Source organism: Notolabrus celidotus, chromosome 12 (genome assembly GCF_009762535.1).
Source record: "Notolabrus celidotus isolate fNotCel1 chromosome 12, fNotCel1.pri, whole genome shotgun sequence".
NCBI lineage: Eukaryota > Metazoa > Chordata > Actinopteri > Labriformes > Labridae > Notolabrus > Notolabrus celidotus.
In genome coordinates, this window is record NC_048283.1 from 21,653,388 (window position 1) to 21,676,622 (window position 23,235).

At 38.9% G+C, this 23,235-nt stretch overlaps 1 protein-coding gene across 1 annotated transcript in view; it reads left to right on the forward strand.

Moving 5' to 3' along the window:
• Positions 1-23,235, forward strand: part of sntb1 (syntrophin, basic 1) — a 49,398-nt gene that overhangs the window by 21,764 nt on the left and 4,399 nt on the right. The window contains exons 3-7 of the mRNA XM_034698370.1: positions 4,031-4,148; positions 4,319-4,408; positions 7,417-7,553; positions 8,908-9,104; positions 20,215-20,444. Coding sequence (XP_034554261.1) covers positions 4,031-4,148; positions 4,319-4,408; positions 7,417-7,553; positions 8,908-9,104; positions 20,215-20,444 — 772 coding nt within the window. The remainder of the gene's footprint in view (positions 1-4,030; positions 4,149-4,318; positions 4,409-7,416; positions 7,554-8,907; positions 9,105-20,214; positions 20,445-23,235) is intronic.

Below are 23,235 nucleotides of genomic sequence, written 5' to 3' on the forward strand. Positions count from 1 at the left end.
AAGCTTGGCTACTCACGGCTTTATTGATTTATAAAGTTGAAGAGTTTAACCTTGATACATTTAAGAAAGCATGTAAGAAAATGCTCTCTCTCATACCTGTTTCTCAATTTTTTCGCACAGGTCAGGTGTATGCCTGCCGTAGATGACAGAACAACACAAATCCGATTCCAGGAGTCTCAAAATGGCCTCATAACTAATGATACAGCCTTCTGATTTAGTCCAGTGGTGTGATGCTGCAATCATGAATTACTAATTTAATCAACTTTCAAATGCAGCATTAGCTGTTAAGATCCAACTTTTCTATACACCTTAATGTATCCCATATCTTTCATTCATTATTTACATTATTCAACTTTTTAGATACAGCATTTGCTGTGTCAGCTTTTTGAGAATGCAGCCTTAACACTACAATGTCTTCAGAAATTACATTATCTAGTTTTTTTATGTATTTCACTTTAACAGAGGCGTGTTTTCCTGTCTCCAGCATCGCTGAATAGGACATCTCATCTTTTACCTTGAAAAACCCTCAGTGTCCTGCTGAGCTGTGTCCAAATTCTCTGTCGGAGACGTTCTAAAAAAAACCCATCAAAATCAGCTTATAAATATATGAAAAGACTTTTTGGATGCTGAAATTTCACAGCTAGTTGGGTTCCTTTTGCAAGACCTCTGTTATTTTAATCTTATTTGATAAGTAAATGTCTGTTCTAGTGTATTCGTGCAGAAATAACCACTTACAGGTCAACCACTGAGGGTTATCATTATCCCTTTGAGCACACAAATAAAATTGAATCAGAACTTTAAAGATGCTCAAATATAACAAAAAAAATGGTGAGGGATCAGGTGACACTGAATAATTGGTGTCGGTTATGTGAACCTCAAAGACTGTGCGAGGGAAGTTGTCCTGAAAATCTTTTGAATCCCACAGTGCTAGAAGAAGAAAGAAATCAGGGAACTTACAATTTTTGAATGATGGGAGACCTTTAAACTGTTGTGAGATCTGACTGCACTTTTAAAATATTTTTGAGGGATAGAGCAGTAAAATTTACAAAACATACAATATACACTGCCCGTCCAAAAAAATAAGTCACCACCTGAATTCAGCAAAGCAAGTAGGTAAGAGCCTTCCTTTGGATAATTACTGCAGTGATGATTATGTTTCAGCTAGCAACAACTGATTTAACCCAAGCTGATGCAGTGAGTAGCTTCTCATTTCTAAGACAACAATGGATGTTAATCTATTCCAGAATGGTTATATTATTGGCCAAACAAAGTAAACAACTAAGGAGATTTGCTAGAGAGCATACAGATTGGACTCTGGAGCAATGCAAGAAGGTCATGTGGTCTGACGAGTCCAGATTTACCCTGTTTCATAGTGATGGGCGCATCAGGGTAAGAAGAGATGCGGATTAAGTGATGCACCCATCATGCCTCGTGCCTACCTTAGAAGTCTGTGAGGGTATGTTATGATCTGGGGTTGCTGCAGTTGGTCAGGTCTAGGTTCAGCAACGTTATGCGCTCAAAGAATGAGGTCAGCTGACTACATGAATATACTGAATGACCAGGTCTTTCCATCAATGGAGTTTTTCTTCTCTGATGGCACGGGCATATTCCAAGATGACAATGCCAGGATTAATCAGGCTCACATTGTGAATGAGTTGTTCAGGGAGTATGAGACATTTTTACACATGGATTGGCCACCACAGAGTCCAGACCTCAGCTCCATTGAGAATCTTTGGGATGTGCTGGAGACGACTTTGTGCAGCGATTCTCCCATCATCAAAACAATATCTAGGCGGATAATTAATGCAACTGTGGATGGAAATAAATGTTGACATTGCAGAAGCTTATCGAAACAATGCCATGGCGAATATGTGCCGAACTCAAAGCTAAAGGTGGTCCAACGAAATATTAGAGTGTGCAACTTTTTTTTTTGGAAAGGCAGTGTACATAGTAAAAAATATATATACTATATATTTTTTGAAAAATATATATAGTATATATTTTTTGGCCCACATTTTGAGAGGATTCAAAACAAAGAAAAGCCTGAAAATAAAACATGCAGTTGTCATGTCATTCAAAGACAATTATTCAGAAGCCCAAAGACAAACTTTGAATTTTCTCTTGAATTATTTTAGCTCAGGACTTTAAATTTCTTCAGGTTTTCTATGCCAAAGTCCCAAGACTATGTTGTTACAATTATTTCAAATTCAAATGAAGTTAAATCACCAAAAAATAAAAAATCATTGCTAAAAAATAAATTAAATGAACTGTGAATTCTCACTATGTTTTATTTTGTTACCTAAGGCTATCACATTACTCAAAACCATTGAGTTTTTACTTTACTGTTGCTTGGTTTATTGCTCAAACAGGTCTTTGATGTTGCTTCTGTGTGCACTGGGTTAATATGTAATAAAACAGTGTGAATCACATCTGTATGCTGGAACAGACCCTCTTAGCTTGAATACATATTTTCCATATATATACAGTATACTATACAGTGTTATTCCTGCGAGAGCTACTAGCCTTTGATCAAGTCAGAAATGGATAGCCATTCAAGCAGGACCAGACATTTCTCATTCCTCCCAAGGTATCCAGTACCTTCAAGTACTGGCCATCCTCCATCAGTGATTTCCCTTGTGAATACATTGTGTTACATATGCAACAGAAGGGTAAAAATAACCTAGTCACTCCTTATCTTACCCAGAAAAATGCTATGTAATGTTACCTCTGGGTCAGGTATAGCTAATGAGAGTTAAATTGTTTGTATTACACACATCATCCTTGGAGCAGAGACCCATCTGGCCTTGTGTTCCCCAATCCCACCTCCCTCCTCCCCCTCTGCTCTACCCTGGCCTGTCCTTAATTAACTCTCCTTTTAATGGCAGCTGTTGTATCTTTAACCCCTGACCAGAGAAACACCTGGAGCGGATCTAGACACTCTTTCCTTCCTCTGAGAGTTTTTTAGAAGAGCAAATTCATCACATTCACCGGGGTTTTTCCAGGTCCCCAGGGTGCACTGTATGAATAAAACGAGCTGTAAAGAAAGCATGTTTGCACAATTGAAACCACCCTGGATTTAGAGTAGTTTCTATTTAAAATCACTGGGAGCGTCTCGACAGTGGGGTGCTATTAAATGAGGTGCTACATTGTTTCTGAGTCTGCAAATAGAGACTGCATTTTCATTTGTGTTGATAGTCAAAACTGAGCCTGCACTCCTTTAATATTGCCTCAAGTGCATCCAAGTGTTACTCACCCTTTTTATTCACTGTTTAGCTGTTTTGTGAATACATCACTTGAGCGTCATATTGAATAAAATTATGAAATCATGGACTTGACCAGTTCTCAGTATGCTCACACACTGAGTTATACTTTTCATTTCTCAGGGTGAGATCATTCTTACTTTGTGCCTCTGCTCTGGGATTCTTGTTTCCTCCCTTGAAAAGGGACAATAAACAGTTTACTTTTTAATATTTTACCCACAGGTTTCCTCTAGGGAGATAGACACCAATAGGACTGATGCTACATTATGTCGCATAGCTTTATGCGCTGTAAAGGGTGCATTGTGTACCTTTTTAAAATTCATGTTCACTGAGCACACCATCAAAGAACCGTTCAGTGAGACAGAGGAGCATCCTACAGATGCATTTCTCTGGAGGCCAGAAATACTCCCATATGATGTGAGGAGATTAGTTATGGAAATTTAGTGGGAGACTAACATTGTGTCATGTGGCCCACAGAGGATGCATGAGCAATTGACCTGAATAAATTCAAAATTCAATGCACTTCATGTCATTGTGTGAGCGGGTACCCATTTTCAAGTGGATGAGGAAACCAAGCATCTGCTGAAGCTGAGACCTACATGGACAGAATTTGGTTTAAAACAGGGTCTGCTCTGATAGCGCTAGCAATACATTTTCGATATTCAAAACGGAATTTATTCATTGAGGGCTGTGAACTGTAAAAGTTTAAGAACCTCTGCTGATAACGGTGAGGTTAAAGCTGTTTTAACTTTTCTTATCTCTTCCTCCAGACAACTGGAGCTGCACTCCCCAGACGCCAGGCACACCGTGGTGCTGCGCTGCCCAGACCAACCATCTGCCCTGTCCTGGTTCTCTGCCATGCACACCGTCACATCCACACTGGCACAGGTATGTCTTGATTTACTTGGTTTTACAGTTACTTTTCATTAGTGTGACTATTTTAGAATGAGATATTTTAATGATCACACTCTGTGGCTATGATTCAGCCCCTCAGAGATGCTTTGAATTTTATATTTCCTGAATGATCGTCTCTCCTAAAACCTGCCGTCCCCACACAGCGGGCGCTGGCAGAGGTCATCCAGAACACCGCCAGGATGGAGGTGGCTGGCAGCAAAGAAATACGACACCTGGGATGGCTGGCAGCTAAGGTAAGTGTGTGTGTGTGTGTGTGTGTGTGTATGTGTGTGTGTGTGTCTGTGTGTGTGGGGGTGCATGTGAAAGAGATAAGCAGTGTAAAATGCTTTATAATTCCCAACTGTACCATTTTTTGTGTATGTGTGTGTGCTTGTGTTTGTGTGTGAGACAGAGAGTGAGAGAGAGAGAGACCCTTGCCTTCAAATTTCTCACATTTTTAATGGGGTGCCTTCACTGTTGTTACCTTTTTGGGACTAGTGTGTAGCTGTATGTGTGCATGTGTGTGCTCCTCTATCTTTAAAGGATCAATTTGGGTTTTACAAACCAAATGTGGAGACAACTTTAGTTGGTCCTTTGGTCTTAAAACAGCTGTTAAAAGGTTAAGAATAGATTTTAGGAATTTCATATCGTGTCCTTAGTTGTGAAAAGTAATTACAATATGTGATGTGTGCCTGTTTTCTAGTGTTATTTAAATGGCACAATACATTGACTATGCCTATGATATTTAATTATTTATACATAAATATATTTATTTATTATATCATTTAACATTTTTTTTTTTTTTATTGATTTAATTTTTCACAAATGGTCAATCAATCTTTATTTGTATCGCACCAAATCACAATAAAAGTTATCTTAAGACGCTTTTACAAACATAGCAGGTCTAGACCGTACTCTGAGTTGAATTATTAACAAAGACACAACATCAAGACAGGATAAGATCCAGTCCCCCTCTTATTGACAGGACTCGATCTTATCTCATCTTAATCCACATTGCATTGAGCATTGCACCTTGCAGTATTTAGGTAGTTACACGGACAAGGAAAACTTCCTTTTAACAGGCAGAAACTTCGAGCAGAACCAGACTCATGTTAGATAACCATCTGCCTCAACCAAGTTGGGGTTTGAAAGAGGGATAGAGGAGAATAAGAGAGAAATGATGTGACTTTGTAAACCCTTAATTTTGTCCATGTCCTCTTGAAATTTGTGGCATGCTTGAAACTACTTTCTTTATTTGAAATGTGACGAGAACAGTGTTTGAAGGCATTCCAAAAAGCCACTAGAAAGGGAGATTTAGAGATAATGGGAAAAACAATGACCACTTTGGAATAATCAAAAGCATTCATGGTGTCTAACATGCTTTTACCTATTAAAGAGACGGAGGTAATGATGCAACAAATGAAAAATGTGAACTTTAGATAAAAGTTTAAACTCTCCTGACATTATGATCGGGCCAGTCTATTGACGTCTGTTGTGGATGTGAATGTTTTTCAGGTCTCAACAGTTTCAGAAAAAGAGTTTAAGGTCAGAACACAGCCAGGTGTTGTATAGTTCTGACTGTGAAGTTTAGACTAGTAGGAAGACATCCTGCAGTCAGGGTACAGAATAGCAACTGTGTGTTAATGACTGTGTGCACAGGTAGCTTTGTTTGTATGCAAATATTTGTATAATGTTAATGTTTTTAACACACATGCACACAATTTTAAAATTCACACAAGCAAATACATAGAGAGACTCCGCCTCACTTTCCTTTTCACACAGAGACAAACATACTAACATGTGCAAACACACACACATTTGTACCTGTCTAATTCAGTCCTCATGAATTTTCCAGTTTTTGATCCTTCAAATGCAGTACAATGCTGTTACTTAGCAACATATTCTCATTATGTTAAAAAGCTGACCTTCGACCCTTTAAATCCTACGATGCAATTGGCTGAGGCAGAACTTCAAAGAGCAGCTTAGGATTCCATTGCTGGGCTGCAGATAAGCTCTCATAATGAGAATAGTTATGGAGCATTGTAAAATAAAATACCGGTGTGTGTGTGTGTGTGTGTGTGTGTGTGTGTGTGTGTGTGTGTGTGTGTGTGTGTGTGTGTGTGTGTGTGTGTGTGTGTGTGTGTGTGTGTGTGTGTGTGTGTGTGTGTGTGTGTGTGTGTGTTCTCTCAAAGGTAAAAGATTAAAAATATGTGTTCTAAAGGTAAAGCACTGTTGGATCATTTCCCAGTTGCCATCGAGTGTGTCGTAGGGAACTTATAGATTTCCAGGAAAAGACCTGAAACATTTTTTATGGAAATATGGAGTTAAATATGACCGAGGCACAGATGAATGTTGTACACAGTTGATGTGAGAGAAACAGTTCTGTAGTCGCTCTTGGATTAAAGTGAGAGGTGGCACACAGTTATTAATGTTATTAATAAAATCCCTGCTTTCATCCAAAAAACCTGAGTACAGTTTCAGTATTTTTGACAGTTATTAAAGAGTTTGGATATAATTACTTCTGCTGCATCACAGTAGTCAAGGTAGGGCTTGGTTTCAATTACAAATGAGCAACCTTGTCAGCTTGATTAATTGCTAAGTTTATCTGTTGAAATAAATACAAATCTTCATCATTTATTGATAAATCCTTTTAAGAAAGATACTTTATTGATCCCCAAGGGTAAATTCAATTTTTTCACTCATGCTATTTTGGATATGCTACACATACAGTTTTTTTTTGGTATATACATACAAATGCACACACATGCAGTGAACATGCTTAGGGAGAGATGTCAGAGTGAGGATACTACCGTCGACCAGCGCACCCAGAGCAGTTGGGGGTTCGGTGCCTTGCTCAAGGGCACCTCAGCAGTGCCCAGGCAAGTAAACCAGCACCTCTCCAGCCACCAGTCCACTTGCCAAACTTGGTCCATGCTGGGACTCGAACCGGTGTCCCTTCAGTTCCCAAGCCAAGTCCCTATGGACTGAGCTACTGCCGCCCCCATTATTGCTTTGTGAACAAATTTAGAACTTTTACGGCCCAATTAAAACTGTTGATGTCAATGGAAAATGAAAAGTCTTTATTCCAGGCTCTCTGGCTATTTCTGCACATTTCATAACCCTGAAATAATCCTTTGAAAAAGTTTTTGAGTTGTTTAGATGTTTTCAATTTTAATATTGGATTACCCCTCGGCCCTGCACAGGATGAATGGGCATAAATAATAGAAGCAAACTTCTCCTTGTCTCCCTGTTTGTGCTGCAGACGGAGAGTGAGAAGCAGAGCTGGAAGCCAGTGTTGGTGGTGGTGACGGAGAAAGACCTGTTGTTGTTTGACAGTCTACCACGAGGCAAAGAGGCCTGGCAGAGCCCTGCACACACTTATCCACTTTTAGCAACACGGTATGTCAACCTTATATGTGCACATGCAAAACACAGTGTGTGTTTTCACTATTAAATAATGTTCTATGGAAATGTTTTTCTGTCCTGGGATTTAGATTTGAAAACCAACTCTAAACTTGGTATCAATAATGGTGGTCCAAGAATACCATACCAATAGGCTTAAGTTGCTGTACACTTCCACACTGTTTAGACATATGAAGCTACTTTATAAAGGCTGCTAATTTGAATGTTGGAAAGTATCTTAACCTGGTACAAAAAGCAAAACCAACCCTGCTTGAGCCCAAACAATATCAACATCTGTCATCATTTTTCTCAGAGCACTAACAGGTGCAATGTGATACAACTGAGTTGTTTGCATTCTCAAATTCCACACTTCCTGAGAGTGTGTAAGGCTGAAGTTTGGCTTGTAGTAAAATGCAGTTTTGCTGATATTTAGTCAGCATGTGGAGCAAAAAGGCTCTTAATGTGTGTTTAGTGGCCTGACCACTCTTGCAACCTCTCTGACAATATGCGATGTGTGGCTCTGGGGACAGATGCCAAATTTTCTCTGACTTCGGTGTAGCCAGCTGTTAGCGTTAAACAACTTTCAGACAAAACTTCTTTCCTGTGCCATAATTTCTTGGTCCATTACACCGCTGCAGTAGAGCACATTCATTAGTTTTGAGTCTGTCTCAACAGTAGAGAGTAATTTACACAGAGGCTCTGGCTTACTTCTGCATTATTTGCCCAGAAAGAAACCTTATTTCTTGTTATTTACTGACAATTAAGAGATCTTTAGTTTGCTGAAATAACATCATGATGATCAAAAGCACAAATAAATATGTAAAAATGCAAACATTGTCAGGTTTGTCCCTCAGAAGGAAAGAAAACAACTAATTAAATGCTTGTTTGTTGAGCAGAGGTCAGACCATAGACTATAATAAATGGACGTAGTATTTGTGACGGCACCCATTTGTTTCTGAAGTGCTGTTTGAAGCCGTCGGCGGGGGCCATATTGTAAATGCTGAACTCAATCTAACTTCTGTCGAGCTAGTGTGAGGTAAAGAGGCGGGCTTTGAGCCTCCTTGCAACAGCTACAGTGTTCCTGCCTGTCAATCAAGTCAGCTGTGTCTCTCATAATGGTACTTGGAATGTTAATATCTTCAAAACTGCTGTCTAACAGACTCATGTTAGACAGCCATCTGCCTCGACCGAGTCACATACTTTAGTTTATCAGTCCCCTCAGAGTCAACAGTTTTAATGTAAAATGAAAGCAAATTTAATAATAAAAACAGATGTGCTTTGTCTTGGCAAAATACTTAACCGTGACATGACTCTTATCACCCCGATGATGTATGTGTGTATGTTTTTCCAGTCTAGTCCACTCTGGCCCTGACCGAGGGTCGCCTCACTCTGGTACAGAGCTTTTCTTTGCCACACGGACTGGCACTCGACTCGGCATCGAGACTCACCTGTTCAGGGCGGAGACCACCAAGGATCTGTCCATGTGGACCAGGCATATAGTGAATGGATGTCACGCCTCAGCAGAGATGATCAAAGAGGTCACCACTAGTAAGTTCTGAAACACATAAACATTTAGTGACTTTAAGTTCTTAAAATTGATTTGAACATACTAACCTGGATGCTGTTACACACACAAACAAGTAGCTTTGGCTGGATGGTCAGCGTCACGGGTCACTACGTCAGATTCTTAGATGCTTCCCCAGGCAAGCTGCTGCAAAACGCATCCAGAGAGATTTGAGAGGCTTCAAGGGGAACTACTGCCCGAGGTGTTGCAAGCCTAAAAAAGAGTCTGAACTCAGTGTATGATGCAAAATTTTCACACACACATATAGGCTCCTGTATGAACTTATATACTGAGACAGAAGAGGGTTTGTGATAATTTGACAGCCATATGGAGGATGTGGACAAAGCACTTTCTATTTATAGAAAGGAATGCTATTCTTATGTGTGCGTGTGTGTGTGTGTGTGTGTGTTTGTGTGTGTGTGTGCGTGCGTGCGTGCGTGCGTGCGTGCGTGCGTGTGTGTGTGTGTGTATATATATGTGTGCGTGCGTGATTGCCTGTGCCTGCATGCTGTTTGCCGTTGGGTTTTGGCTGTCCAGGGAATTCCAGCAGATATCCCATCACTCTCTCTCTCTCTCTCTCTCTCTCTCTCTCTCTCTCTCTCTCTCTCTCTCTCTCTCTCTCTCTCTCTCTCTCTCTCTCTCTCTCTCTCTCTCTCTCTTTTTTCTTTTTTTTTTTTTTACCCCCTCTTTCTCCCAGCACAAAATGTCCTGGGAACTGCTTCTATCCCCTGGGTCCCCCCTCCTCCCTCTATCTATCTGAGATAACACCATGCCAAATTAAGTTTCACTTCAAACTTCCCTGGTATACGAAAGAACATACATATATATCTAAGCTACAAATTATACACTACCCCACCAGTGCATTCAGCTTCTCAGTGATATGTCTGCATCATTTACCACCTCTAAACTCTTGTTAAAACTCTCATAAATGTTGCCAGCACCCACTGATCCAGCTCTGAATGTTCTGCTATTATTAGCATTACAATACTTCAGCCATGTCTGCATTGCAAATGATTGAACACTCAGAGGTGTTTGATAGATATCTGATTTTGTATATCATGGTAGTTAGGAAATGTGAGTGTTAGAAATACTTTTTCTTTAATCCCATGGCAAAAGCTGTCTAGACTGAAACAAGCTCCTCAGTATCGATGTGCTGGAGCTTATAGCAGAAACAAACAAATTAAAGGTCCTGTGCTCCCATGGTACACACATGCACTTTTTGGATGATTAGAGACCTCCACAGCTAAGTGTGGAAGTGTTCAGAGTATGATTGGTGAGCATCCTCTTCACTTGCTTGTTAGTTTTCTTACTATGACCCAGCTTAGATACATTATAACACGAACGCAGGTGGACAAACCTTTAAAATCTGTGTGTCCATTAAGTAGTCTCAAAAAAGATAGAGCTGTCCACAGCAGCTTTGTAACATGATGGAAACACTGGTGCAACAGTTTCTAATTTTTGCATCTCTCGGATAAGGAGCAAACTTACTTCAGAGTTATTTTCTTGCAGAGAGAAATGCTATTGCAGCATAAGCCGCTTCAAAGCTAATTTAAATTTAGCAAACTTTTGCTAACTTTCACTAAGTAAGGTCAAATGTATAGTTAATTGGCATAACGATAGCAGGTAGTTATGCCAAAGAGAATCCTGACAGGGTGAGACAAGACGTTGACACGAAGAAAAGGGGTATTGTCTCACCTTGAAGTATTGATCTTAAGATGATTTAATTGATTAAATTTCACATTTTCTTTCAAGGTAAAGTGCTTTCAGAATAAATCAAGAGGAATGATGCAAATACTCTTCATGTTGTCTACTGATGCTACCGGAAAGTAACATTTTTCTCTGAAATGATCAGGTTGTCCCTGGCATCACCTTTGTCATTCAGAGTGAATAACTACTGTAAAGTCAAGGGATTTTGACCAATCAGAATCAAGTATTTCACACAGCAGGGTGGTTAGTAAGAAAACCTGGTCATTACTTTTACTAACTCAAAGTATGTTTTGTCCTAGGAAAGTAGAATTTATTCATTGATGAATTTATTCATTGATGAATTTATTCATTGATGAATTTATTCATTGATGAATTTATTCATTGATGAATTTATTCATTGATGAATTTATTCATTCATTCATTCGTTAAAGCTGCTGTTGGTAGTTGTGATATAAACATCAGTTCTGAGAGAGATTTTGAATGTCAACACCACCCCTTCCCACCAGATTTTCTCTCACTCACCTCCCCCTCCCCTCTCTGCTTCCGTAACCCTGCCCACAAAAAATTATTGTGCGCATTCTATGAGGAAGAAGTGGCTTCCCAGCCAATCAGGGCAACAGAGGGTTTGGGAGTAGCTCTGATTGGTCCGTGATAACGGGAAAGAGGGGAATAATAACATTGATTAATACAAAGGCATTAGAAAACACAAATTACTTCACTTACCGATCAGTACCGATTGGTATTATGACCTTTTCTCCAAACCCAGCAGAAAAAAAGTAAAGTTTTGAACACCATTCCTACCAACAGCAGCTTTAATTCATTTATAGCAGGTCTATACCATACTATATGTTACATTATTAACAAAGACCCAACATCAAGACAGGATAAGATCCAGTCTCCTATTACAATCATCTTAATCCACCATGAGCATTGCACATTGCCGTATTTAGCTAGTGACAGCGGCGAGGAAAAACTTCCTTTTAACAGACAGAAACCTCGAGCAGAACGAGACTCATGTTAGACAGCCATCTGCCGTGACCGATTTGGGGTTGGAAAAAGGGATAGAGGAGATTAAGAGAGAGAGAGATGATAGTGATGAGATGGGTAGTAGTAGTAATTTATTCATAGGTTCATTCATTCATTAGGAGTAACATGTTACGTCATAAAGCAACTGATCAGACAAACAGCAAAGTTGTGGGCTGAAAAGTTAAAACAAAAAGCAGTTGGATATTGGTTGATTGGCTGAACATCAGAGCCAGAGGTGGTATTTTTACAGTCATTTGTTACATTGTAAATATGATAACACTAGCAGCTCTGTGAGGCTGCACTTATGCACAGCAGGAGATTAACCACAGTCATGGTCTTAGTTGAGTGTTTTAAAAAGTTGCTGCTTGTAAGCAATAAATACAGGGTGAAGCTGACTGAAGTGTCATTAGGGCCAGAGATCTTCAGCTATCAATTCAAGTTTTTGACAAAAATCCATTACAATTTATCCAGCTATTATTTAGATATTTCAGTATGGACTAGGGATGTGTTCGTTTCGTCAACTTAACAATGAAGCATTGTCACCTTGCCACTAGAATTACTAATTGGTCAATTAAACAAACTGTTTTTATTTTTATTATTGTAGGCCTGATATTTGGTCTTGTGTTGTGTCTAAGCAGCAGCGCAGCCAACCGCTTCTAGCCAGGCTGTGGCTCTGATTAATGGCTACTGCCAAGTGAGGATGGTAGATTTGGACCAGTTTGCAGAGTCATTTGAGATTCGTTTGAATGATTCAATTGTGCTGATGGTTTCTGTGAGTGATATATGAGCGTTTTTTTAGATATAACTGTATGCCATCTCTTAATAGGCTTATTTTCTGATCAGCTGTGGGTGTTTGGATTCCTTTGCGACTGTTTTAGCAGATGGCAGCTGCTATTGGTTCGGTGAAGATGATTATCCTTATTGTGAGAGTGGGCATCCAGAGGTGCTATTACTGCTAACGTTAGGCGCACTCTGAAAACCTATGAACATTGTTTACCCCTAGACTATAGCTGTGTTAATTGTTCACAATTTGGACTGTTTTTTGAGTGTTTTCTTACCTTCAGACTAGTCAGTTAGTCAAAATCTTAAATTTCATTTAAACACCTTGAAATGTAGTTGCTTTGGAACATCTCTAGTTGGACCAAAGTGGTTGACATGGCCATTTGTTAATCAATGAACAAAGATCCTTCATGGTAACTGTAGTTCTGTACTGCAATACTGATTTAGATAGAGGTCTGTGACACGAACCAGCAGAATGAGGAATAAATGATAGCAGTTTTTAATTTTTATCACTCACTATTTAATTCTGTCCTATAGGAATCACATAACTTTCCTCAAACGGATGGCCTTGGCGGCAAACCTTCAGTTTCTTGTTTGGGACATAAAAAAGTAATTCATACTTCCCAGAGAAGGATTGTGATACTGCATGCTAGAGCATTCAGTCATTTATCAGCAGTTGCCACTTGAAGAGTTGTTCTCTGACCTTGTCAGCTTTTCATCTGTGAAATCTTTTGATAAATCATTGTGATGTTTTATTCACTGTCAAGTCTGGTGATAAAGATTTGCAGTGAAGAGATACCAGCTCTCAATCACTCACTGGGCAGCAGGCCATTCTTTGAGGGATTTTTAAAGGGGAAGTCATTTGTTTGGTTCTGAAATCAAATTTCACAGGCACTTGGCCTGCTGTCATTTCAGTTATTATCATGTCCAAGGTGACTTGAATTTTTTTTTCAAAGGTTATATTGAAACTTGAGTAATTAGTAGAATGAGACAGATTTGTGATGTTGCATTGTCAGACTTTGAAATCAGCTCATGTCCTCCGCATATCTGCTCCCTCTAGCCCCTTTACTAACACTGCTCTGTTTTGCCTTTCTATTGATGTGAATGTCACACCAATGGCCACTAGTATGACACTGTTGCAAGGTTCAGTGTTAAAGTGCAGAGGTGTAGTGATGAGGAAGCTTCGTATGGGCACGTCCAAGAGAGGAAACAGCTAGTCTTGAATTTCTTAGGCCCCCAAGGTAATATTCTCTTCAGTCACTCTCTCTTTTATGGAAAATTTGAAAACTGGAGTTACATTAGGCAGCTGTTCGAAAGGAAATTAAAAGCATTAATTTGCCTTTTAAAAACGTTAAAGGCTATTAAATAAAAGCTGTGTCAAATTTTATTTCCCTCTTTTTTTGGTCAACTTCATGACTTAATTTTGAATAACAGATTGAAAAACAAATCTAAAGACCAGCTATTGATTTATGTGTTTAAATGTTTTTAAATCCCACTTCTTTGTTTTTCGTGCACACCATATGCCTTCTCACTGATGCTGCTGTTAAAGGTGACAGCTGCAAAAGTGCTCAAAATTGCCTCTGAGGTCAATTGAGTCTCTGTAAATGAACGTAAACACCTTAATGGCTTTGAAACAGGATTCTACCTCAGTGGTTTTGGAAAACAAACTTAGTAACCTGCTGTGACACTTTAAGTTCAGTGCATTGGGATTCATTCTAACATAGGAAGTACTTTCCCCGCTGATTGTGTCATTTAAAAGACTAAAACAAGTCTGAGTTTGTCCCTTAATAACCTTTCTGCATTTCCACCTGTTGTGTTGGTAACAGAGTCAGTGTATCCCACCTCTCTCATCATCCCCTCCCCAATTCATTCTCCTCTCCGTCTCTCAGTTATCACTCTCAGCCCCCCTTCACGTTTTTTCCACACACCAACAGGCAGAAAGAAGGGCTTTTGTTTCACGTTGAAAAGCCTCTTTCTCTGAGTCAGTCTGCCTGTGTGTGTGTTTGTGTGTGTGTTCTGGTGGGAAACCCTGCTTGCCCCAAAGATCAAGGCTCTCAGGTAGTGGAGTAGAGTTTCAGGTCTAATTTTCACTCTGGGACAGCACAAAGACCCAGCACTTTTTGCCTCATTTACAACTGTTATTAGGGAGACGTTTGCCCTGTCAGATTGTTTATACATCATTATAAAGATATTAAACATTATGAGACTCATTTCTCATCATAAATGGGCTGTCGTCAAGGTGCCAGATATATTACACTTTTTTTTTTGACTGAGTGTGTGGGCTTTCCAGTGTCTCCGTCTTATCAACATTACTCGTTTGAATCAAAACACCTCCTATGGTTTTAGTGCTTTCTGTTTATGAGAAGGGGAAACTGTTTTTCACTACTCTGCTCCTCTCATGAAGCAGATTCTAAATTTAGACTACTCCCTGGACTTCATCTGATCAATATAATCGGAAGCCAACCTTACTCACTTTTGAAGAACATTTCCATGCATACGAATGGTTTTGACACAATACTGTTAACACTTCAAAAAATATTGAAAAATCACGTCTCAAGAATACTGAGTAAGCACTGCAAGCACATTTTTCAATCTACGATAGTCTGGTCAATATCCAATTTAGCAGAGATATAGTTCTCTTTCAAAGCAAGTTATCAGAGTTTGAAAGAGACAGATCAGTCAGAGACACTTCAAGAAATTGACCTTTTATATAAAACAGTTAAAGTGTGAGGTTTGGTTTGAATGGCTTTGCTGTTTGTGGGAGATCTCAGAGTGGAGCTGCTACTAAATTCCACCTCTTGGTTTTTAGTTCAGGGTAGTTGTGTCCAGCCGTACCTGTATCTGTCTGAACTGGTCTTGTCACTGATAGGCCTTCAGGACAACAGTAGAAAGGAAAATGTAGAAGTGGCACATCATCTAGTGTCAGACAGAATTGTATTTCTGTCTGTTGATTTGTGCCTTTAGTTGACCCGAAAAACAGTCTATGTGAGCACAAAAAGGCAGAATGCATCCACCATAATTCCATTCCTGCTCCCATCTGCAGTCACCTGATAATTTATTTTTATCTACCTCTAGAAGACGGACCTCTGCATACAGCCAACAACCTGTCACAGACATTATCTCTCAACTCCACCTCAATTCTCACATATTAAGGTATTAGTCAGACTGTAAACAATGACGAGGGCACAGAAAAGGGTAGACTTCTTTCATCCCTTACTTGATTAAACGCTGGCAACACCTGAGAGCCCACAGGGACACTTTTGGAGCTAGTCAAGTATCAGTTGATTGATATTATTACGTTTTAGATCACTGTCCTTGGTGCTTTACTCAAAAAATCAGTCAATATATCATCATGCACTCCTTGCATATGTGCATCATGCACATGCTATAGAATCAATACTGTTGTGAATGCAGTGATGGCAATTTTGAAGACATCACATATGGTGCAGTGCTAAATCAATCTAATAGCTGGCAATAGAAGCCAATCCAGGCCAGACAATGCAGAAAAAAGTGAAATACTGCAGCGACACGTTGAAACTCTGTCTACACACAACAGGGCCACTGGTGCCTTAAGTCTTAATGGAGATGAAAGGCAAAAACATTGGATACTCTTGCAGCAAATAGAAGTGGATTAGAAGTCAAATGAACTCACAATAATAATTTACATAAGTAATAGAGACAAGTCAAAGGCTATTTTACGCTTGTCTAAATTGTAGGATCCTCAAAACTACACCTAAGCATAGGTTTCATTGCAATGAAGAACATTTGTTTAATTCTAGGACATGGTCAATATGCAAACTCAATGAGTGTCCCGATATGTTTCATATCATGGCAAATGTAATGTGATACCTATCATATGGCAAAACTGTTGGAAATACCAAGTCCTACTGTTCACCATCATGAACAAAAAAATGCACCTTTGATCTTTTTTTTAAAAGTTATATTTATGGGTATTTTTGCCTTTATTGATATGACAGCTGAAGAGGGACAGGAAACGTGGGGAGCAGAGAATGGGGAACTATAGTTAATGGAAGTAGTATCCGTGACGTCACCATATGTTTCTGAAGCACTGTTTTGAAGCCAATCGTTTGTGGGAGCCATGAATTGCTGAGCGCAACCTAACTTCTGTTGAGCCAGTGTAAGGTAAAGAGGGGGGCTTTGAGCCTCCTCGCTAATAGCTACAGTGTTCAGTCAAGTCAGGCATGTCCTTAAATGGGCAAAACTCTTAATCTTAATATCTTCTGTACTGTTGCCTTACAAAAAAAAATCACCCCCGTACAGTGTGTGCCGATAGAGAAATTAGCTCTTCAGACCAAAGCTGCTTTTTGAACCAGGCTGTAAACATGTTTATTATTGCTGCAAAGATCAGCTTTTTTTGAATGGGTGTGTATGTGGTTTCTGTGGTTTCTGTTGTTTCTGCAGCCAGCCTCAAGCGGACACTCAATGAACTGCAGTTTAAAGTATAACATGGGCTTCATTTTGAGACCAGAGGTTGCCGCTTGGAGACGACATGCAGCAAATGCAGCAAACTCTGTATGTGGGGCACTTAGACCGTTAGGTCACCAGCGCCCCCTATTGAGACATGGCAAAATCAATAAAGATGCAGTTTGTTTCACAAGCAGAAAGGGAAAATGTCATATTTGCAATGCTTTCACCTGAAGTGTTATTTTGTATTTTACACTTTGACAAAATGTGTTTTTCATAAATGGGAAAATGTGCTATTCAGAAATTGTTTTTGCATGCAATTTTATGACTTGTTTGCATTGCTGCACATTACAATCCACAGTTGCTGTTTGATGTTACGTACATTAGACTTAAGGATTATTTCAGTTTGTGTTTAACTGTCATCCTCCTTTATGTGTATTAATGTGATCACATTTGCCAACCTTAGTTTCATAATCGCCTGTGTAGAGAGAAGGAGGAGGAGCGGATTTAGGTAAGAGTAGATGATTAGCGGTATTTGACTGACATCTTGGTTAAATAGTCTGTTGATAGATGCACAGACTGAATGATGCCTCAGGAAACGAGAACATAAACAGACATATATGCACACACATTCCAAGGTATTAGAAGACATACACTCATATATGCATCTGCATGTCTCTCACATTTCCACACAAATGCATGCCTTCTCCTTACCAGCATGGAGGCATTTCTCACACTCTCACTGTTTATGTTCATGACACACACACACACACACACACACACACACACACACACACACACACACACACACACACACACACACACACACACACACACACACACACACACACACACACACACACACACACACACACACACACACACACACACACATCCTCCACAGGGCGTCAGCAAACAATGCATAGATAACAACTCTCCTCCCGCTCATTGTGTCACACAAACACACAGCTCTGCTCTGCAGATCAGCTGTCAGCAAGAGAGAAGAGCTTATGCTTTAAATGAAGTTTTCAAAATGCTGCCTTCATGTCAGCGGAGGGGGTCGAGGGAACTCTGCTGCCAGAAAACAGAAAAATAGGACTAAACGCAGTGAGATCACACTGTGTGGGGATGAGACAGGTTTGTCATTAAAGTGGAGGAAAATGATGCATAAATTAGGAGATAGATACAGACGGTATGCTAGGCTTTCGGTAAGACATGCTGAGAGAGAGGGGGAGCACAGGAAGGAGGACAAAATGAAGTAGAAAAGATAATCTACACTTCAGTTTTCATGTGAGCAGAATCTTTCACCTGAATGTGGTAAATTTGAAATCAACATGTGAAAGAGATGTAGGGATACATATGGTGGATCACAAGGGCAAAGGATCTGTCACGGCCCAAACAAGCTTCATTAGGAGAAACATACTGCCTATGCTCAAACGATGCAAACTCGCACACACATGCTAAAGCCCAAAACAAATGCAACAACAGAAATTCAATGCCCCGACGATTTAGATTCTGTTTCATCAAAATGACCTCTCTGTCTGTAGTGTTTGTAAAGAGTACAGTATGGCTTTCATATATCATTTAGTTATTCTACAAATGAATGCAAGTTAAATTTGTATTTCAATTCTACGCAGCTACTGCCTGGCCAAAGCAAATGACCGCAAAGCAACTGTGTTATTGCCTTGGTTACATAGGGGGACAAAATGTTGCAATCTACAGGGGCCATATGGTCCAGTCTACACTTCTTAACATTGAGAGCACAACGTGCCTTTTTATGAATGAAAGTGTGTTGTTTTGTATCATTGCACATATCTAAGTAAGTATGCAGAAATCTGGGACCTTTCCTAACGGGTAGATGGCATATACCTGCGTATCACGTATGACCACTGGATAAAACCTATGTATTTAGTTTTCCCCAGCTAAAACTGAAGGTGTAAAATGGAGATCTTTATTATTTATTTTACACTGAAAGATATAAACGGGACCAAATATGATATGACAAAACGTCTCTCAGTACATCACAGCAACCATCTAAACACCTCCAGAGACAGAAACTGTTAAACCAAGTCTCACTCTGTAATCGAAATGAAAATATGAATTAATTATTTATCATCAGAGATAATTATTTTTAGCCAGCAGAGACACTGAACAAACTCTGAACAGTTAGAGACAAGAACTATAGAAAATAATCTGATCAAAACTGCGGATAACATGAACTGTCAGTGTTCTCAAAACATTTTAAAATCAATCATAAGATAGATTGAAAAATTCATTTTATTAAATTAATGCTAGTGTTGATATTTATTGAAAACTGATAAAAACAAGTGTTTGGCTTGCCTGCTAGAACAGCAGAGAATAAGATGAAAAAAGGTTAGTGATAAATAGAGGAACACCACGAGACATAAGTTTGACTGTTTTATATGTTTTTTATCTTTTCATGATCACCTGTCGCTTAAATTAACAACAGGAGAAACTAACATTAAGTGTCATTTTTGCTTTTTTATATTTAAGACAGTAAATATCAGAGCACTTTGTTCAAACATCCAACCTCATAACATGACTCATTAATCACTCTGCATGGCCAATACAAGCCAACACTTGGCCATTAAGTTATTATGAAACTGAAATTATATATCCTCCCTAAAAGTAAACAGAACAAAGGAGAGGGTGAACCGAGGACAGGGAGGAAGTTGTTTTTTAAAGACCACATGACACACATTTACAGGTTTAATACTGCCGTTGACTATCCTCTGCATTGAAGTGTATGTAGCCACTTTGTGCATCTTGTTGATTTAAAGGAGGGTTTGGCGGTGCTGAGCTCTCAAAGTTTTACAGTTTTCCACTATATGCCCAATTTATTAGCTGGATGTTAAGTTAGTTAGATACAAGGCTAACACTGCATTTGGAGAAGAGGTTGCTGCTTGCATGGCAATTATACAAATGCTTGTGATTTTACTGTATTCATGTTAACCTCTCAATTTGATGACCTTCTCTTTAATACAAGACACTGATGCAAATCCAGACTTACATCTTAACCTTAACATTCACTCATCCACACATTATAAATACAGAAGAAACTAAAATGAAGATAATTTATTCATCATCTTTTGTTGGCTAAAGAACAAAAATTCAAATCCCCTGTTTATTTTACAGCTTGTTTATACCTGGGTCAGGAGTGTCGGCTGGTGATCCACTACGAGCAGGGCTTCTCTGTGCAGGCTGAGCCTACTCTGGTAGACGGGGAGAACGGAGAGGAGAGAGGAGTGCACACACCGAGCAGGCACCGAGTGCTTCTCTCTTACCCCTACGAAAAACTAAAGATGTCATCCGACGATGGAGTTCGCATGCTCTTCCTGGACTTCGGAGAGAAGGAAGGGGAGATTGTGAGTGTTAGCTTTTTAAAACATGTTTTTTTGACCCACAAAATGAATCAAAATATGCTCAGACATCCTCTGAGTTCACTGAGAAATCCTTCTCAAAGTATTGCAACACTCATAAACAACTGCCAGTGATGGAAATTCTTGACTCTATTTTAGTTCTGTGAGATATTTTTTGGGTCGGCTACAACTCAGTTTAATAGGGAAAAGTATCAAAAGCACTTAATAGACTCGCTCAACGATATTAAACTAGCATATAGTTAGAAATCTATATTGTAGAAGAAACTATTGCTCAGGACTTTACATTTTCATAAAAAACAAGTTCGAACAAATAAGGGACTTTTTTTTAGACTTAGATTATTTTCAGCATGTATTTGACCTAAACTCACAGAAGGGGGAATATGCTGCATTTCGCCAGCATATTCAGAGAAATATTGAATGTGCTTTTTGAATCATACTCATGGGAGAAAAAAACAATATTAGTATCAAGCTTATCACTTCACTGTGGCCATGTTCGACTCAGTAAATAGAGCATGTTCATAACAATCTCAGGGGATTTCAGAAAGCCTTTTGGGAAATGAAACAAACACGAGTACAGGTATTGGAGACAAGCAATATGAAAGTGCTACAGCAAAAAGTAAATTACAGCACTCCATCACAAAATACCTCCTGAAAACAAAACAAACCCCACATACGCAGGTCTTACCAGATAAAGCATTTAAGAGTATGTTCTGTTTAAAAATAGCCTGTCACGTACTGTAAAGGTTTTCATCAGTTTACACAACTCACTTCATGAAAGTCCACGCAGCTTATGTTTCAGAGGCCAGCCTTAAAGAAGTCATTATATATCTAGACCTGAAAACAACCAAGTACAAACTCTCACTGCTCTGTATGTTTGTGTCCTCTTTAAAGGTCTGTATATTTAGCTGTTGGATGCTATATATGATATTACTGGTATAAATATCAACCTTGATGTAGGGAGGATGAGCTCTAGCAGCTCTTTTATTGCCATCCCTTGGCGTACATACAAACAGTTTGAACCCTGAAAAACAACATCGATTTTTCATCATTCTTAAAGCCAAAGCAATGTGATTTACTGAATGCTGAAAACAAACTGAAAGTGAAAACTAAACATTTACTCACCTGGCCGATGGGATTAAAAAACTAAAAATTGAGATACTTTAAAAGGAGCGCATGCCTCAGACTGTTCGTTCTCATGCAGCTCTTTATTACATGTCTGTCAGATACACTAATGTTAGTCTGCTCAGATTAAACTGAAGGCACTTTCAAGCTTTGATTCAGAATCCTCTGTTGGCTACCTTAGCGGAACAGATTTTGGTGTCTAGTATTTCTGAATCCCAACACAGTCCCAGTCAAGGCTTTTTAAAAATCCCAAAGGCACTTGTGGAAAGGGCTGATGGCTCATTAGCTCAACATTTGAAAGTGGAATCAGCTGGGCTTGTTTTCAAAGTGTTGACTATACAGTCTTTATTTGGCAGGGACTGTGTATGTCTAATTTTGACACAGCAATTGACAGATTATCTTTCCTGTGGTGAAAATGTATTAAGAAGGTTGGACTACACCAAAACGTTGATTGTAGCAGGGGAAACTGAAATATACACAAACTTCTGTTCTGGTGTATCTACAAGGAGAAAAATAACTAGGCTGAGTGTCTATATTAATGCTAGCAGCTTCTGATGCTATAACCAGTCATGGTGAGGCGTTTTTTTTAAGTCATTATGCTAACATGCTCACAGTGACAATAATGATAAGAGACTGTCTGTAAATTAGCTTTCAACTTATTGTGGTATCTTCGATATTGTACATGGCCCCTTCATAGATAAATCAAATGAGTAAATAAAGTTATGGATGATTAGCCCGCACAACTGTTAGCATGTATTAATATTTTAGTGGGTTTGTATGCTATTATTTTACAGTTATACCAAACACTCAATAGTTTGCATGTTAGCTTGCTGTTATTTGCTAATTGTACTAAGGTATACACTAAGAACAAGACAAAAAAAAAATGCATTTTTGCAGGTATATGATCCAAAATGTAATATTTGCAAACTGAAATTTAGAAGGGTTGCCCCCTGATAGTCGGTCAAATGTTAGTTAGTCAAGTTATTTTTTCGTACTGGTGAATGGACTTAAACTTATATCAGGTTTTTCTAGTCTTTCTGACCACTTATAGTTAGGGATGTCGGATACACTCAACCCACGATTCGATTCACGATTTTTGGTTCACGATGCGATTCACTCACGATTCTCTAATGATTTTCAAGAAAACTGGAAACTGGAACTCAAAATTTAAATAACTATTATTTTATTTCAATTCTCAGATATGGACAGTTGCAATACATATTTTTTCTCTTATATTTCTTTGTAAGTAAAGTAATCCTTTTTCATTTTTAAGGTGCGTTGTAACTCAAACAAAACCACTGCACACTTTTTTTCCGCAACTTGCAAAAAACTAAAATCACCATATAAAAATACCTTGTTGGAAAATTTCAGAACAATTATAGAGAAATGGAAAGTGAACAATTCCCAAATGAAAGTATTAAATATTAAAACAAATGAGGTAAATCTCTTTAAATTAGGGATGTCAATTTCAAGGATTTTCTGTGATCGATCTTTGGAAATGTTAACAATCAATTATCGTTTAATCATTTAAAAAATGTGAACGTTTTCAATGTCAAAAATAAGGCCAAATGCGTTTTTTTCCCCTAAATCAAATTTTCCTTCACGACACAATGTATATAACTGACGGTGTTAAACAGCTACGGATCATATTGAG